Source organism: Polyodon spathula, chromosome 31, assembly GCF_017654505.1.
Source record: "Polyodon spathula isolate WHYD16114869_AA chromosome 31, ASM1765450v1, whole genome shotgun sequence".
Taxonomy (NCBI): Eukaryota; Metazoa; Chordata; class Actinopteri; order Acipenseriformes; family Polyodontidae; genus Polyodon; species Polyodon spathula.
The window spans coordinates 4,596,383-4,615,444 of NC_054564.1; the positions used below are offsets into that span (position 1 = coordinate 4,596,383).

General features: G+C 38.6%; 1 protein-coding gene across 1 annotated transcript in view; it reads right to left on the reverse strand.

Annotated features, from left to right (window-relative positions):
• LOC121303003 (netrin receptor UNC5D-like) overlaps positions 1–19,062 on the reverse strand; it is a 263,953-nt gene that overhangs the window by 70,247 nt on the left and 174,644 nt on the right. Inside the window, exon 3 of the mRNA XM_041233393.1 lies at positions 514–657. Within this exon, the coding sequence (XP_041089327.1) occupies positions 514–657 (144 nt within the window). The remainder of the gene's footprint in view (positions 1–513; positions 658–19,062) is intronic.

Sequence of the window (19,062 nt, forward strand, 5' to 3'; positions counted from 1 at the left end):
TACACACCCGCACCACTTTAATAATAGTTTTCACTGCTTCCTGTCAATAATAATTAAGCAGTAGTACCCTGGTTAAAAAAAAAAAAAAAAAAAAAAAAACCTCAGTTTCTGGTCGTGGATCACCTCAGGAGGTAGAGGGCTCACAAGCTCAACTACCAAGGTAACACCCAATTATCAGGGTTTTTTTTCCGATTAGAGACTGGTCATTTGTTATAATTCTAATTTACAGATTTACCTTTCCAATGTTGTGCTTTCTTTTCCAGTTTGCTTGTTTAAATTATTTACCCTGTCCTTATAAGTAAAAACAATCTGGAAGGGTTCAATTGATTACTTAGCTGATTCAGTAAAAGATTCAGTAAACATGGAAAGGATTAGCATAGCCATTATCGTTTTAGCAATACTTCTCAACGTGAAAATGATAAAACCCAGGATTGGGTGCAGGACAAATAGAATCCTTCCCCCAACACTGCTGTGGGTCCCAAATGTCTCTGGGAAACAGTGGCAGATACTCACAAGCGATGCGCACAGAGGCTTTGCGACTCTTGGAGGTGCCCAGGTGGCTCCAGGCCACACACAGGCACCAATAATCCTCCGGACCATGGAAATCCTCTACCTGCTGCCGAGACACATTGATCAGCACCTCCCGGATCTTCAGACCTACAACAAGAACAAGAGTTCTTAGCAAGGTGGCTAGGACTGAAAGTGTATCCATGTTCCTCAAACTTAGGGCTATCTGTTCGGTTCTATCCCAAAGTTATGTGAGTGAGTATTACATTTTGTTAATGCTGAAAGCAATATTTTGGACAGCTCCAAACAGTAATGGTGAGTAGTGAATCTAACACAAGTCTTAATGTGCCTTAAATTAAGTAGAAGTTGTGTTTATTTCTAGCTCAGATTTTCTGAAATGATGCAAACCCTTTCTGTGTTAAAATGACTTAATAGAAGCAGCTATGACACTAACTGTAGCAATGGAATTATAATGCACTCTGCGTTTTTAAAATAGGACCATTCTGACCACTTACATACTATATTGGGATTTTAGTCTTGAGCTCTTTCAACGAAACTCAAATATATCCTCATGAAAAATTCTCACGCTGGATAACATTTTACTTGAAATATGATTGACTTGCCTGTCATGATTCAAGACCTGATTAAAATGATACACATTAATCTAGCAGAAGGCATGGATCTTGTTGCTGGAGCAACTCTCATTAATAAGTGATTAGGCTTGTGTTCTTTCCTATGTGAAATGGCTCACAGCTGCATTTATAACTGCTATCAGTGTTTGGTGATATTGGAGTTTAGAATCTTTCCTCAATGGAATTCACAGACAGTAGAATAGCTACTAGAGCACCAGTATCACATTTAGATACTTTCAACCAAGGCATCCTTGTATCCTTGTTATCTTGTTATATGCTATATATATATATATATATATATATATATATATATATATATATATATATATATATATATATATATATATATATATATATTACACACCAAGCACTGAGATACTGTATCTAGCAGCAAATAATGTCTTTGTTGTCCTGTGATTATCGTTCTTACCAGATTTCAGTTTGGAATCTATCTTGCATTCTCAAATCAAACAACAGAATCATCAGGCAAACCTCAATGTTCCAAATCACATATTGTTGCTAAGCAGATGTGGAGCTTGATCTAAGGAAAGTGAATCTCTGAATTCAGTTGTTTAATTTAGGTTCAAACATACTTTATTTTCCATAATGATCCTTCTTATATAAACAGAATACTCCGTGAATGTTGATAGAGTCCTGTGGTTGTTTCGCTCATAAGGGTCCCCGTACACAACCCGTTTGACCCCTTCAGATACAGAGAATATCTAAGGTTATTCAGCTGTAAAACACACTGCTTGAAATTCCTGTTAGATATATCTTCTTTTGCATATATAGACACACACACACAAAACTCCTTGAACTTCAGTACTCTGCATTCGTGGTGTGTCTTCTATTACCATAATGATTTTCCTCCTCTTTGAAGTGAGACTAAATGATGGTTCTGGAGTGGACTGCGTGCCATCACATATCCATTGCTTGGAAGATCTTCCACATTATATATCTCCTTAGGGGACTACTGTGTTGCTGCTCAAAAAAAGATGGGCATCTGCAGCTGTGTAAACCTACTAGATGCGGACAAGTGGGTTTGGATTAGGGTTTATTCCAAAAGCAACATCTGTTGCAATGCATGAAAACATGCTGTGTTTCAATGCTGTAAGCTTCCAACAGCTTGTATCTCTAAGACAGAGCTGCGCTCGCAATATCTTCTTACAACAGTGTAAACAACTTCAATTTCCACAGGGTGGACTGTGATTGCTGTTCCTGCCTGGCAGATCTGTTTATAATCCATGTTTGTTGAGATGATTCCAAAAACTTGTCACGGCTTCAGGCTGGCCAAAAACACAGAGAAACCGACTTTATTTTCAATTTTTGCCTTGACCTGTTTTATAGAGCGAGATAAATAGAAAAAAGGTGAGTTTCTTATTTTGGCTCCCATTTATAGAACAATTTGACGGTGTTACTGTCCCCACTCGCTTATTTATTGAACATGACTGAATTAGTTGTATGCAGTTATCTATATCTTATTTTCTTTTTGTCTCAAAAACACAAATAAAAATATGAATGTCTAAACTGCATTTATAATACCAAATGATATTCAATGTAATAAAGTATGCTTACAAATAAAATACTGAAATCGATCTTGTTCTCAGCCTTTCCTTCCGCAAAATATTTAATATAACGATTCAAGGATTTGTTACCATATGAGGGCAAGTACAGTTACAAATGAACCACTGGTACCACAGTGAATGAGTAGCTAGTCACCCATTGCAGTACCATGGAACCACATTAGCACCAGGGTGCAACATCTGTTATGTTGCCATTCATGGTACTGTAATGAATTGACATATTGAATTGAATAGATAGGCAAGGATTGGACATGAACCGTAAAACACAAGCTTCAAAGACGAACATCTTACCAATAAAGCAAAGCAAGCACTGTAGTCAAGAGGTAAGTACATACTGATATTAACTGATCACCTGCTAGGAGGAGATTCATTACAGTAATCCAGAGCTATAGTTCTTTAACAGTATAGCATCCCTATTATAATTGCCATGCTTTACCATGCTTTCCTACTTTCCTGCATGTTTACCATTGTGCCAGGTTTTGTAACTTTCTATGAAGGTTGAATGCATGTACAGGTGATAAGATTATTATAGCTGACTTCAGCTAAAATATTTTGGCTTCAGCTGACAGGAATAAAGGTTGTGTCTTAAAAACGAGTTCAAAAACAAACCAGCTGCTTTACATGACACCTTGCTGATGTAAACAAGTTAGCAAATCCAAGGTGACTCTTATCAAGAGCATTGCTACACAATTTCAATTAAAGGAGGTCCTTCGCTGCAGATGGACCTCACTTATGTTTCTGTGTTATTCTGCAACCATTCAAGTGGTTGTAGCTAATTCATGGGACCCAAGCAAGGGCTATGAGGAGTCATGAAATAGGAATTATGTGCTTGTGACTTTAAGAAGATGACATGCTTTCCCCTTGGTTCGCAGAGAGCTGCACTCATGGAGGTGAGACAGAACCAATTGTCCTCCAAGGCTGGGTAGCAAGCATTACTTCCCCTAAGCAGAAAATTAAGATAATTAAGGATAGCAGACACATTTAAAAAGACTACAAGAAGTAGCACTGACTAACAAGGAATGCCTACATTTAGGGAGATTGGCATGGCCAGACCTCAGAGACAGAGCCACGCGGAACGACAGGAATTCTGAAAGAGTGAAGGAAATGAACATGCAAAGAAGAGGCCAGAGAGGAACACTAGCATAGATGAAAGCAATATGTTAGTAAATAATACAGGGTTTCCCCCTCACTCAGGGAGAGCCGCCTTCTCGGAGGTTCTCGCCTTCTCCCAAGGCTGGGAGCATCGATGCTTCGCCCAAGGGAAACATAGTGATATAAAATGGAGATTTGAGAAAGAGAGCAAGGTTGCCTTCCTGGCTCAGCGAGAGCTGACTTCTTGGTGAGACTGAACCGATCGGCCTCACTTGCCTACAAAAGAGGACCCATGGCTCCCCGCATTTGCACCACCAATGCAAAAAAAAAAGAGCTAGTAATGAAACATAGGTTAATTAGTGACAATCAATACTGGATGATTACTATACTTATATATATATATATATATATATAATATATATATATATATATATATATATATATATATATATATACACACCGTGTGGTGTGAAGTGCTAATTTCAAGGATTAAAAAACCCTGTTTTTTTGGGAAACCCTGCATCTGGGCGATGAGACCGGCCCCTCTACCGGGCATACTAGCATACTGTTTGACCAAATCGATATAAGACAAACTGTTTATCTGATATTCTCATTGACTATACACTTTTCTATGACCAATTGTAAATGAAATCGACGACTCCAATACGCTGGAATGGGGGGAGGGGAGGGGCCCCCCCGGGGGACGGGGGGGTAGATTTGTATGTTCCCAGTGAGAGGTGCAGCTTGTCTTTTATGTGAATGAGTGAATGAGGAATGATAGAATAACTTCATGGTTGAAAGGAGAAGGGGATACCTGATTTTGCTTGCAGGAGGTCGTCAAGGAAGACAAGCAAGTTGAGTAAGAGAAGCAGGTGGATGAAGCGAGAGCGGTGGCCATAAAATCTTGTGCGAACAAATAGATTGTGAAGGGAAGAATTTAGTTGGAGCAGAAACATAGGAGGAGCGAGTGCAGTGAGGAGATTGTGAAGGGATGAATTGTCAAGTATCAGGTTGCTGAATTGTGTAAATTATCTATTTTGCATGAACAAGGACAGGGAGATTGAAGAATGCAGGGCAGATACAATCTTGCTTGCAGAAGGTTGTGAAGGCACACCAGCCGAATGCATAGGAGGAGCGAGAATGTAGGAAGAGAGTTGAGGTTGAGAACTGGATAAACATTGATACTGGAGCTTCAGTTACATTGTAGTGGAGGAAAGCAGCAGAGTAAGGACCAGTTCTTAAAGCTGCACCAAAATGATGGAGACGGTTCTAGAGGAGCGCTGGGACAGGAGTGGAGTGGGGTGGTGGGAGAGGAAAAACAGGTTCCAACAGTAAAGTGCATAGAGAATCCAAGGAGCTGTTTGCGGTGAAGAAGCATGGCCGAATAGATATCATGGAGTGAAGAGCGAATGGGTGTCGCTATTAAGACAGCATATGTGAAGAAAACAGCATAGTTAGGTTAAGCAGAATGAATAATTTAAATTATTGCATAATTGTTTGCCACCAGAGAATTTAATGAGTCTGCTGAATGAATGTCTGGGAAGTGAAGTAGGCAGGGTTGAAGAATGGATAGGTGTAACTGTGGGGAGGTGGTTCCTAAGGGAGAGAGACTGATTGATGATCGGGAAAAAACAAATATGTAAAACATTTTAAAATAACTATGTTCACAAAATCTGTAAGAACCTGGCTCATGAATGGAGAATTTCACTCGTGGGAGATGGGTGACTCCTAGCAGCAGAAACCAGCAACTGCTTGACGATGAGCTATATTCACGACAGTGAGTTTGTAGCTTACGGCTGCAGTTGGGAGTTTACAGCTACTGTTGAAGGATTAAAAAGAATACTGCTGAATGCACTGCCTGGTCAAGGTTCTGCAGATTGTATAGGCAGCGTTGTAAGAACACGATGATATGTGGAATATGCTATCCCCAATTTAATGCACGTATCTCTACAGGCACCATTATTGGAGCCCACTCAAGGTGGAGGGTAACAAAGCATTGAGAGACAGACTTTTTCTACAATTTCTAATTGTGTAAGATAATGTATTACCAAAATTGCATAGTGAATTATTGTAAGCCAGAATGAGAAGATGTCGTGAATCCATGCTGCCATAATTAATGTAGACAGAACGAACACAGTCGTGTGCATAAGGGGCACAGCACTAATGAAATATCTTAGTAACAATTAATGTGTTGAAGTCTGAATGGGTCAGCGGTGCCGAGGCGGCAGGCTCAGGATTGTACAAACAAGCAAGAGCACAATGAGACACAAAGTATGGCAGAGCATAAGGGACACCGTGAAGCAGAGACAGGTATGGCAGAGCACACCAAACAAACGCATATAAAACAAACACATATAAAACAAACTAGGGGAACCACTCCTATAAAAATTTGTCACAACCAAATGCACAGAAAAAAATGTAACAATGTAAGTGAAAGCCTAGCATCGCATAGGGAAGCACGATGGCAGAAATTAAAACGACAAGTGCAGCCTGCAGTGCTGCAAGATAACTCGCAAACGCAAAAGGCAAGACAGAGGATGAGTGTTCGACTCAGGGCTTAAATAGGGAGGTTAATTGATAGATTGGCTGGATGAACTAGGGAGGAACCCCTGCTCCTGCCACTGAACCACAAACGATGGTTACAACAAAATAATTGTAAGAATCTGCACTTCCACTCGCTATATTGGTTTGTGCTGTTTTGAAATACATGTTATCATGTATTTTCATTTTAAAACATAATATCTGGCACTAGGTTAAAGAAAACTTCAAAGTACTCTCTCACTTTCTTGGTAATTTTTTTTCTTGGTCATTTCACCTGGAAAGTTGAATTGTCCCCACCTGTATTATCTTATTTTCTGTTACTAACCAACCACAACTGCTTCCCCTATTGACTGCCATCCTTGGCAGCCAATGAAATGCTTTGACACTGAAAACACTCCTAACAGTAACATACTAAATGAAAGGCAAGGAAACTGAGAACTTTCTTTTAAAGTGGCACAACAAGAAACTTCATGCTGTGTTACAAAGAAATTAAAACTAGGAATACAGTAGTGATATGCTGATGAGGGATTAAGCTCAGTATAACTCGAGCTGGCAGACAGTGAATAATTGTGTGGTTTGTTCTAAAGGAAACAGAGTGCCACCAATTTGCTAGTTCATCATTTGCCAGCTTTATTTGTTTAAACAGGAGAAGCAGACAGTCCCTTTAAACTAAACCCCAGGTTTTGCTTAGTTTTTTTTTCAGCTGCCTTGCCAACACGAGAGAGAGACTTCCACAGCGAAATGCAAACAAGGGGCCAAGCTGGTGGTGACAAGCAGGCTTGTATCTCAGGCTCATGAAAAATGAATCCCAAAGATGTCTCTCCTTCACACAACAGACCCTTACTGGAATGAAAATTCCAGACAATGCTCAGCTGTCTCTGCCTGTATTTGATTTTATAGTTTTCTGTGTATTTGTGAGTAAATGAGTTTGTTTGGAACTGAATCAGGTTCTTTCTTTTGAAACGGGTAGGTATATCCAGGTAAACAATAGCTGGATTGAAAACAGATCTACCAACTTTCAAATTCAACCCTTGAATATTAATGTTTCAATTACACATTTATTTAAAAGAAAAGAATGCCCTTGTCCCTTCTTATGGAAGAACTTATTTCCAAAGTGACAGATCTTTAGATGGTGCTGGCTCTTACTTCAATAAAGACACTGGCTGGTCTTGGTTACATACAGTATATCTATGGCAGGTACACTCGGCACCGCTTTATCGGGACGCCGAGGGGAAGGAAAAACATCCTGAATAAGCAGCTGTCCCAATTAAATGAGAGGCATTTGAGACGACCTTTAGTCACACTTTTTGGATTCTTAGTGAAAAGAAAAAAAAAAAGAAATCGCATCACATTATGATTAAATGTTAAATACATCATTTAGAATACAAGTCCATGTTGTTTTCATTCCTAAACAAAATTAATCACACCTGCGATGTTGACACATCAGCTTTCTTTGCAACAGCAGCCTGAGAAACCACAGGAGGCCACTCCTTCTTCAAGAGTTCAATGTGGTTTACGCAAGTCACAGCGCAATCACGTACTCCCTGCACTGCGCTACGCAAACCTGTCTTGCTCTAAAAGCAATCTCCATTCATCATTTGAAAATATTGTATCTGAATGAAATGACATAATTAGCATTGGGAAGAACTGTCACCCGGAGTTGTATCCCATTTAAGCAGCAATCCCGATTATCAGGATCCCGATTAGGCAGCGCCGACAGTAGTGATGTGCATTTGAGGAGATTTTTGGAGATTAGCAGTCATTGGAACTGGGTATTTTGATTCCGATTCCGGTTCCAAAACAATTTCGGAACGGAAGGAGGGGGTTAAATAGTAGACTGCAGAAAATGGAGGATACACAATGGAAAAGGAAAAATATTTGACAGAGACTACATATAAGATATGACACAAACGATGCTCCAACAATGTTGTGCAATCTGTGAAATCGTCTTGTATAATTAAAATTAACAAAATAATCAATAATCTCCAATTTTCAAAATAAAGGTTTTATTACAACAGTGAAAGCCATTGTGTGTTTTTATATACCTTTTTAAAAAATTCACTTTACCCAAATCCAATCGGAAGCAGAGCCGATCAACTCTTCATGTCATGCGACTAGTTTGAATTAAGACTGAAATTAGACTAAAATTAGACTGAATTATTCTCCAAGAAAATTATATATATAGGGAAAAGGTTAATAGTTTCCCTGCCAAAAACAGATGCGAATGCATATTTTTGTTAATTATTTTATTATTTAATTGTCACCCACACCTGGGGAGTATTGCAAATTAGGACCATGTGCAGGGTTTAAATAGTCAGCAGCCAGTATACTCGGGGCCGCTGAGTAGAAGGAGGCAGAAGGTGTGCTCCGCTTCTGAGCAATCAAAGTAAAGTAAGTGCTGTGTTAAACCGGTGTGGTTTTTGTGTTTTATGTCAGGTATACAGCTTAGCCATCCTGCGTGTTAGTCAGGGACCTGTTAGTGTATAGTCAGAGCTCCAAAACGGAGTTAGGTTTTGTTTCTGTTTTGTTCATTTATTTGTGTTTTGTATTTATTAAAAAGTGCAAAATTCCATTTCTGTGTCCGGGTCTATGTTTTTAAAGGGGCAGCGAACCTTGAGAGTTGCAGGATCTATCACTTATGGTGTCAGAAAGTATGTGTGCCCCTAACAACAAAAGACTGGACACCCTGCCGGTATGTCTGGACCTCCCTAGACTAGATTTGGAACCCAGGAGTCTGCATCACCGGCCACAGTTCCTCCACTGGTTCTCGACTCCACACTCCCCAAGAAACGTTGCTTGTGCTCCCCCTGGTCACTGCTTCACTCCCCCTGGGTGATTGGAGTTGGCTGCGCCGGTCCCCAGAGGCGGACCTCTGCCCACGCCTGCAGCCGCCTGTGCCCCGGTCATTGATGAAGTCGCCCCAGTCATCCCGGTGTGGTCCCGTGTCACTGGTTCGCAGTCCCTCCCGGGAAGCACTGGAGGGACCTGCCCACCCTCAAGCCCGCCTGTGGAAGAGGGCGAAAATTGACATTTGTGGACTTGAGGGTGGGTGGTCGTTAAATGGCCGGTGTCTTGAAAAGACAAGGGGGAGGATCTAAAATACGGCAGGGAAGGGGTTAATAGTTTCCCTGCCAAAAACAGGTGCAACTGTACATTTTTGTTAATTATTTTATTGTTTAATTGTCACTCGTACCTGGGGATTATTGCAAATTAGGACCAGGTGCAGGGTTTAAATAGTCAGCAGCCAGTATACTCGGGGCTGCTGAGTAGAAGGAGGCAGAAGGTGTGCTCCGCTTCCGAGCAATCAAAGTATAGTAAGTGCTGTGTTAAACCGGTGTGGTTTGTTTGGTGCTGTTTTATGACAGATAAATGGCTTAGCCGTCCTGCGTGTTAGTCAGGGACCTGTTAGTGTATAGTCAGAGCTCCAAAACGGAGTTAGGTTTTGTTTGTTTATTTGTGTTCTGTGTTTATTAAAAAGTGCGCATAAGCGCTGCAAAATTCCATTTCTGTGTCTGGGTCTATGTTTTTAAAGGGGCAGCGAACCTTGAGAGTTGCAGGATCTATCACTATATATATATATATATATATATATATATATATATATATATATATATATATATATATATATATATATATTTTAATGTTGTAATAAATACATCGCAGGCTCTTTTTTTCTAACTGTGAACGTGTCAATTATAGTTATCAAAGTATTTTGACAGAAATGAATGCTTTTAATAATCAGTTTTATTAAAAACATATCAGTACTCCTAGGAACTGGATCCCTGATATTTGGATCTGGTTCATCGGTTCCAAAGCAAGAACCGGGTACCTGGTTTCAAAGGAACCGTTTCCCACATCTCTAATGGCAGGTAACTAGAACAGAATAGCAGCTCTTGAACTCAGAAGAAAGCAACTGAGCCTTACCAAAAATACAAAAACACAGTGTCTGAGTTATTACAATCCACTCAGAATTATTACTAACATCATAAAAAGGGAAGGAGACAGTAAATTAATACTGAAATAATCTAATCTTTAATAAATATCCACCACTACTGTTATGTAATCATCTATTTGATGTAGTTTGCAGCCAGTGCTTTTTTTATTCTTTATTTATTGACAGTTCTTGTTATCTTTTTATATGTGCATTTATCCAGAAGAAATCTCTTCCAGTGCCCCTGCAGGAGTGACACTTGTCCTGCCTGATTCTCTTAAAGGGGGCTCCAGAATACCTATATTCCTGTCAACTGTTTCATTCACTTTTTGTCATGATTGTTAAGCCTTCTAGTTCAAATGGAAGTCAAGGTCCATTTTCCCACAAAAATTGTACTGTCAAGAAATGTATTACTTATTGAAAGAAGCTAGACTGACAGCAATGGGCTTTGATGCCAAGATGTGAGTTAATGTAGTTTGCAAGTCTTCACTTCAAACTATTTTACCTTAGGGGAACTTCCTGTGCTCTAGATTTTTTTAATAAAAGTTCTGTAGTTTCAACATAAAATAAATATTTATAGTAGTGCTGGAAAAAAAAAAAAAATTGAATATTAAACAAAAACACTGCATAACATGTGTTAAATCCCCATATTCAGTCATATTATAACATAATTGACTATATCAGAAGGATGTTATGCAGAGGAAAACAATCCATAGAGGACTATATATTCATATATATTCTAAAACCCTCAATTACGCGTGTAATAAAAAAAAAAAAAGAGGAATACAACTCAGACCTACTCAGGGTGATTTTATAAACAGGTAAGGATGGTTAAAATGTGTACATTTCCATCTTCTTTCCAATGAGTGTACAAAACATTAGGAACACCTTCCTAATATTACGTTGCACCCCCCTTTGCCCTCAGAACAGCCTCAATTTGTCGGGTGTCGAAAGCATTCCACAGGGATGCTGGCCCATGTTAACTCCAATGCTTCCCACATTTGTGTCAAGTTGGCTGGTAGTGGATCTCTACTCTGAATAGCTCGTTCCATCTCATCCCACAGATGCTCAATTGGATTGAGATCTGGTGACTGGGCAGGCCACTGCAGTAAGATGAACGCTGTCAGTAAGCTGAACACTGTCATGTTCATGGAACCATTCCTGGACAATCCTAGCCATGTGGCATGGGGCATTATCCTGCTGAAAAAATCCATTAGCAGATGGATACACTGCTGCCATGAAGGGATGCACCTGATTGTCAATGATGTTCAGATATCCTGTGGCATTCAAACGTTGCTCCACTTTTATCAAGGGGCCCAATGTGTGCCATGAAAACACACCCCACACCATCACACCACCACCACCAGCCTGCAATTTTGACACACGGCATGATGGATGCATGTACTCATGTGGTTTTCTCCATACCCTAGTCCTCCCATCAGCGTGAAACAGTAGGAACTGGGATTCATCAGACCAGGCAATGTTTTTCCAATCCCCCAGTGTCCAGTGTTTTCGTTCCTTAGCCCACTGCAACCGCAGTTTCTTGTGTTTTGCTGAAAGACGTGGAACTCTGTTAGGTCGTCGGCTGCCATACCCCATTCGTGTCAAGGTACGACAAGTTTTGAATTTGTTTATGGGTCTTGCAGCACCAATGTTGTACTGGACTGTCAGTTGACTAACTGTAGCCCGTCAGTTGCTCTGCACAATTCATGTCAGCCTCCTTTGGCCTCTTTCATCAATGAGCTGTTTTTGACCACTGGCCTGCCCTTGGCTGGATGTCCTTTGGGTGGTGGACCATCCTTGATACACACGGAAAACTGTTGAGCTTGAAAAACCCATCAGCGTTGCAGTTCTTGACACACTCAAACCGGCGCGCCTGGCACCTACTGCCATACCCCATTCAAAGGCACTTAAATCTTTTATCTTGCTTATTTACCCTCTGAATGGTACACATACACAATCCATGTCTCAATTGTGTCAAGGCTTAAAAATCCTTTTTTAACCTGTCTCCCCTTCGTCTACACTGACTGAAGTGGATTTAACAGGTTACATCAACAGGGGATCATAGCTTTCACCTGGATTCACCTAGTCAGTCTATTTCATGGAAAGAGCATATGTTCCTAATGTTTTGTACACTCAGTGTGTGTGTATATATATATATATATATATATATATATATATATATAATATATATAATATATATCTATATATATATAAATATATATATATATATTATATACCTTTATGTGAAAATCAGCAATTTAAAAATGCATTTTGGATCATATGCCTTGTGTGAAAGAATAGTTCCACTCTCTTGTGTGCAGATAGAGCAATGTGAAATACAATTGCCATTAGTTTCCCATTAAAATAGATCCCCTGCTATTATATGTAACAGTAGCTGATGTTAAAAGAGTTCTTTAATGTAAAATTGTGTGCTAATGGTACAAAACAACATGATCACATAATGACAGAATGCTTCAGTGTAGGATGCTTTGAAGCCAGATGTTTTGAGCAGTGCTGTGTATGTGACTGAGCTTTGTACATCTATCAAGGGTGTTACCGAGTGTTGCTTTTCTTTTTTCAAATGGGGAATTTTGTATAACGGACAGCAGTACACATTGCGAATTTCTTTAAAGGCATTTTACAAAGAGGTCAATGTGGTGGTTAGCTTAATTTTTGTGTTGTACTGTCTGGTAACAGACTCTTCATATCATAATTACACTGAAATAGTCTACATGGGCCACATTTTGAAATGTTTACCCCAGTATTTCATAACTCCTGTTTTTTAATGGAGAACTGAAATGTGACAAATTGAAACAGAGCTTGGCAATTCTGTTTTTAGGCCTTTGACGAAGGATCTTGTCCTTTTCCTGTCTCTCATAAAAATATTGTTAAATATAGAGGTTAAATCAGTGTGCAACCTACACAAAAAGAAGTGTAGTCCCTTTAAAAATCTTTGTAGGATTTTGAGTGGCGAAGAGACGCAGACAATGGCAGATATTTTTTTACTTGATATTCTATTTTTAAAGTTGATAAAGCAATTCAACTTTTGATAAAGTGGAGAAGAAAGAATACCCAATACACTATGTTATGTTAATGTAAGTACGTGGCAAGTTGTTTCTTGTTTCCAGTGGTAACCCGTTTAAAGGTCTCATTGCAATATTCCTAAGGCATGGCAACACTTTTTCAAGACTATACACGGCACACATCACTAGTCATATAAACGCAATGTGATCCTGTGTGCTGGCAGGCCTAGCTGTTACACTTTACACAGCTGTTTTAATATTTTTATCCAAGTGTGCTGGGTCAATAAGCAATAAGCTTCCAAAGGAATCTCACACTTATTTGTCCCCCTGATAAAGTCGAATCTTTGTTCATTGACAGATAGGCCTCTCTAAAAGCCAGATATTAACCTTTCTGAACAGGCCTGCACACTGACCTTTCAGACCGGGCACTTTAACTCTTGTGGGAACAGGTCCACTTTATCACCTATGTTCAGGGCTTTTATGTGGAAAGCTTAAAAGGTCTTGTCATTGTTCCAGTTCAGGTTGTGATGTTTTCTGACCCTTGCCCGTCTCCATACATTAACTATGAAGTGTTGGATGAATGCTAATCTGTCGTTTGGTCGGGTCTCTATTTTAAAATTGATTCATTTATCATCTAATTTGCATTCAACCTGTCAGCTTCCATTTTCCAAACGCAGTTTAAGAAAAACAACAACCATGCAATTGGGTTGGACATGGCATGAAAGCTGACGTGCACCTCCACTAGCCTTGTTCTGTAATTTGGCTCGGATACAGCAGTTATTCACAGCAGGCTGTTCGATTCTTGTTCAGCTTGGCACAATATCCCATGCTTTTAATCCAAAAGGCAATAAATTTAAGCAAATTGCTTGGGAACAGAAGCCTTGGTCTATGCAGTAGAATGACAGCGATGCTTCCCGCCAGCACTCATGTAAACAGAAAGGCAGCAGATCAGCAAATGGTATTTGTATTTTCTTTGTTCATTTGAGTTATTAGTTCTTTAATTTTGAAAACAAACCAATGTATTATTACTCTTTGTCGAAAAGCAAAGACGATATTATTGCATGACGCATACTGCACTCTGAATATCTGGAACTGTTAGGGCAGCTTCTAAAAATTCTAGCAGGATTACCTAGAACTTTTAAAAATGCTCAATTCTAAGGTAAACTATAAGAAAAGTCAAGTAGACACATGTTTCAACTAATGTCTTCTTCAGTTCACTGAAGAAGGAACTAGCCATAGGAACTACTTGATGTAGTTTCTTGTAATTTTACCTTCTATGAAAGTGATATGAGTAGAACTTTTTTTTTTTTTTATGAAACAGGGGGCATACACTACTATTATACAGTAATGCACCATTCTATAAGATTTCCACTCTCAACTTCCCTGACGGAATTAGAGAGAGTAATCACTGAGGAATGGTCGTCAAAACAAGATTTTTTTAAAGCTTTGTCATCTAACTAGTGACTTCTCAGCTAATATGAAGGTGAACACATGTTTGGATCCCTATTCGTATTTTCTAGAGATTAATCAAAGCGATCCTTTTTAACTGCTGCTCCCATGAAACTGCTGGTAAAGCTCTGATCACAGTCTGGACACAGTGTGGCATAGACTCCATAAGGTACTGGGAGCTATCATTCCACTTAGCCTTTACTATTTCTGACTTGACAAGCCTCTCCAACTGTATTTTCCTTCTGTTCGCCACTGTTTGCAGCCACAGCTCTCTCTCTCTGGCCACCTCTTCCTTTGTTTGCCATTGCTGACGCACTCTGATAACGGATGACTTGGAGCAGTCTACTAACATGACTGCCCTTGCTACTGTGCCACCTGCTCGACAACTACCATGCCTCTTTCAAATGCTGGACAGTCTGCAACTGTGCTGCTCCCACAGCTTTATAGTGCTGTAGGGATCACATGTCACATCACATCCTAATTTGCTTCTCTAATTCAAGGCGATTCCAAATCCTATCAGGATAAACTACTAATAAAGTGATTTGTCTAGCAGTCCTTAATTAGATGAAAAATGAATATATAGGCCATTCATTTCTTAATTACTTTTACTAGAAACAAATACGTTAACAGTGTTTCTAAGTGGTTGTGGGTTTCATTCTCCTGAAGAAACCAATCATATCAGGTCTGGGACAAAGACAAATGACAAAGGTCTGGGACCTGCCCGACGGCTGCAATGAAACCCTTTCAGCGCTCATGTGATATTTCCACACAACTGCACTTCTGCCACCACAGGGAGTGACCAGTATGCCAGGCATGAAAATTCCCTCTGCTCCCCCGACGAACAGGACACAAACAGACACATTTCATCACAGTTGGTTATATGGAAAAATGTAAAGTGGAACATTGCACTTTATGTTTGGTATTATTTCCACCAATATAAATAAAAGTGCAGACCTGAAGCAATACAACTCTTCTTCACATCATGGGGGCCCTGTACCCTAATGCCAGTGTTCCTAATTGCTTGTTCAAGCCTTGTATCGGCTTCTTTCTACACTAACAGCGGTTTTCATGCTACTGTACTAACAGTTGTATAAACACAGCAATACCATAAATGCCTATGAAGGCACGTAACAGCATGGGTAGCGTGATCATGTTATTATTTTAAATGTAAAAATGTTACCCTTTGAAGAGCCATAGGCAGGGAGTAGGCTACAGCAGAGCTTTAGCAATCTATTTTTTTTTCCTTAATTTATTTTAGTTTTATTTCAATTGAAATGTTGTCCAGAAGATATGGATAACTTGTGGATAACTTGTGGAACTCGACGAACAAGCTAATAACTGAAATGAACCAGGTCAGTCTCTTCCATGCACGGTGCTAATGTTTCTGAAAGTTCTAAAAGCAAATATGTTTATATTCTTGATGAAGAAAGGACAAGCCTTCATCTCAGTAGGTTTTGATAACTAGACAAAGTTTATTGAGCGATTTTCAAAATCACAAAAAAACAAACAAACATGTGCCTCTGGGAAGCATCATCAGAACATTCTAAACATTTTATATGGCACATATAATTATACTGAGATGGGAAGTAAAGCAATTACATCCAAACACTTGTAATTAAAAGTTTTAAGAATTACTGTTTGGTATTCTGTCCTAAACCAGCAGTTTGTCAGTCCCAATCTATTGCGACAAATGATCATTTGTTAATCAGCCAATTCTGCCTTTTATTGCAACTGTGTAAATGGGTACTTGAGCTGAAACCTTCAGACACCTTTAAAAAAGGTTGTAAATCAAGGCACTAGAATAAAAAACATTGTTTGTTTCTGCCCAACTGAATTGCCCAAGGGTTTTTTATTTTTTTATCAGTAGGTATGCTCCTTCTGCCTAGTGGGCAATAAAGAGATTCCATTAGCGATTTTACAGTGGCGATGGAAAGCCATGGAGCAATCAATAAAACCTTATTTGGTGTAGATCTCTCAATCTGATAATCTCCCTAATCCATAATACAATTCTGCTTACTATTATAAGACCATGTACTCCACTGTAAATGATGGATTAATCAGCAGGTATGAAGAAACTCTTTCTAAGAACCTGATGCCAAGGTAGAGATGTACCTTGAGACTCGGTTCAATCTTCTTAATATATATATATATATATATATATATATATATATATATATATATATATATATATATATATATTATATATTATATATTGATATATATATATATATATTCCTACTCACCAATAAATCATTTCTGGCTTATAGGCCACTTAAGCTGTTTCCCTCAGTTCTGATAACACGCAAAAATGAATTAAAATTTTTATTACCCTCTGGGGTACCAGCTATACTTACATAATAGCTGCAATTATATGATATCTCAGTCCTTCTTTTGCTTTTTAAGTTACATTTGAATGAGGTACGATTTACTGTATGACAGGTTTAAGCTACCATTTTCAAAATAGAAAATAAAATTAAAACATTATAAACAATCAAACTAAAAAGTACAGTGTTTTTTCAATACACCTTATAAATCCTTAAAAAAAATGTAATAACTTGTTTTTCTCCAGTACATTCTCCAATTCTATCTTTGATTTTTTATTAAGCTTTGTGACTTAGAGACTGTGCCAACCAACGCAGCAGAAATTATATATATATATATATATATATATATATATATATATATATATATATATATATATATATATATATATATATATATATATATTTTTAAATATAAAAGGGGCTGCACTATACGTATAGTGATATCACATAATGTCGCATCCCCCAAAACTGCTGCACTATGGGCTATAGTGTATCACTAATGTCGCCTGCAGTAACGGGGTAAAAATAGTGGGCATATTATGTGCATATGGAGACCAGGCTTTAACCACTGATAGGCGCACTATTTAAACCTCTTTTTCTGGCCTGAAAACTGATGTGCAGTTCAATTCTTTTTACTTCCTTGATTTGTTTGATTAATTCAGTTTAGTGAATTAATTCAGAAGATTTCTACGCCTGATTCACTGATTCACTAACACAAAATAAATACATCTTGCTGAATTACTTGGTTATGAAAATGTGTTTGAACGGTAGTCCAGAAATTATAGGTAACTGATTGTAGTTGTGCTTGCACATGAAATGGTATACAGTTAAAATAAAATAAAAAATACTACATTTTAATAAAAATCCTCAAGGAGAAAACTTGTGGTAACTATATATTTTAAACTATATAATTCAGCTTTAACATCAACCTATTTAATAACCTGCAATTTACAAAAAAAAAAAAAAAAGTCACAGCTATAGTGTATGAAATTAAGAAGTAACAGTCTATTTCTTCTTTCCTTTTTAGGATTACACAGAGGGGATCGCACATGTATCAATAATATGTGTCATGTATTCTGCCAGTTGCAATTAAGTACGTAAAGATCTTTTTGTATGTGTCTGTCGTGGGAGCAAGCAAGGCTTCCTGGGTTCCCATACATTTCTAACTACGAATCAAAAAAAAGAACAAGAACCAGGAGCGCTTTTTGGTTTAAACTATTAATAATATATTAAGCCTTCTTATTATGAAAAATGTGCTCTTTGGAGTCAAGGGTTTCTTCAAAAGTTTCGGAAGAAATATGGGTGAAAAAATACCTGTAAATCCATTGTTTTTCAGGCAAATTACCAAAAACCAAGGCACTCTTACAAACTTATAGGTAAAATACCTTTATTAAGGGGGTATATCCAAAAACAGAATATTATAAATAGAACACGGACCCAGCATGTTCTAAAAAACAAATAAGAGACTACCAATGCATAGCGGCAAACCTAGCCTTCATCAGGGTGTAGTCTCAATTTACAATGCAGCAATATATAAGCAATCACATTCAATCAATTAACACTCAATTATTGACATGAATTACATTAATTACACAAGTCAATTAATTAAACACAATCAAAGAAATATCCATATTGTAATGGTGGGGCAGTCGCAACAAATATGGTCTTAATGCACTGGGGACGGGGTTGGGAATTTGCTGTGTTGGTGTGTACGTGTGCTGTGGTGTCGTTCTCCCTCTTTCCTTGAGCAGCCTGCCTGTCTGTCAGTCAGTTTATGTGGGTGTGTCTGTGTGTGAATGCAAGGGGACACTGATGGACCAATGGGTGATGAGTGGGCGAAGTCAGAGTCCATCAAAATCATTGCTGTGACCACTCATTTTCGGTCAGTTTAAGCCACCTCTGCCTTCACAATGCTACTGACCAAAAGATACGTCTGGACTGCTGGGGCTTCTGATATCACAGTGGTCACGGGTAAGT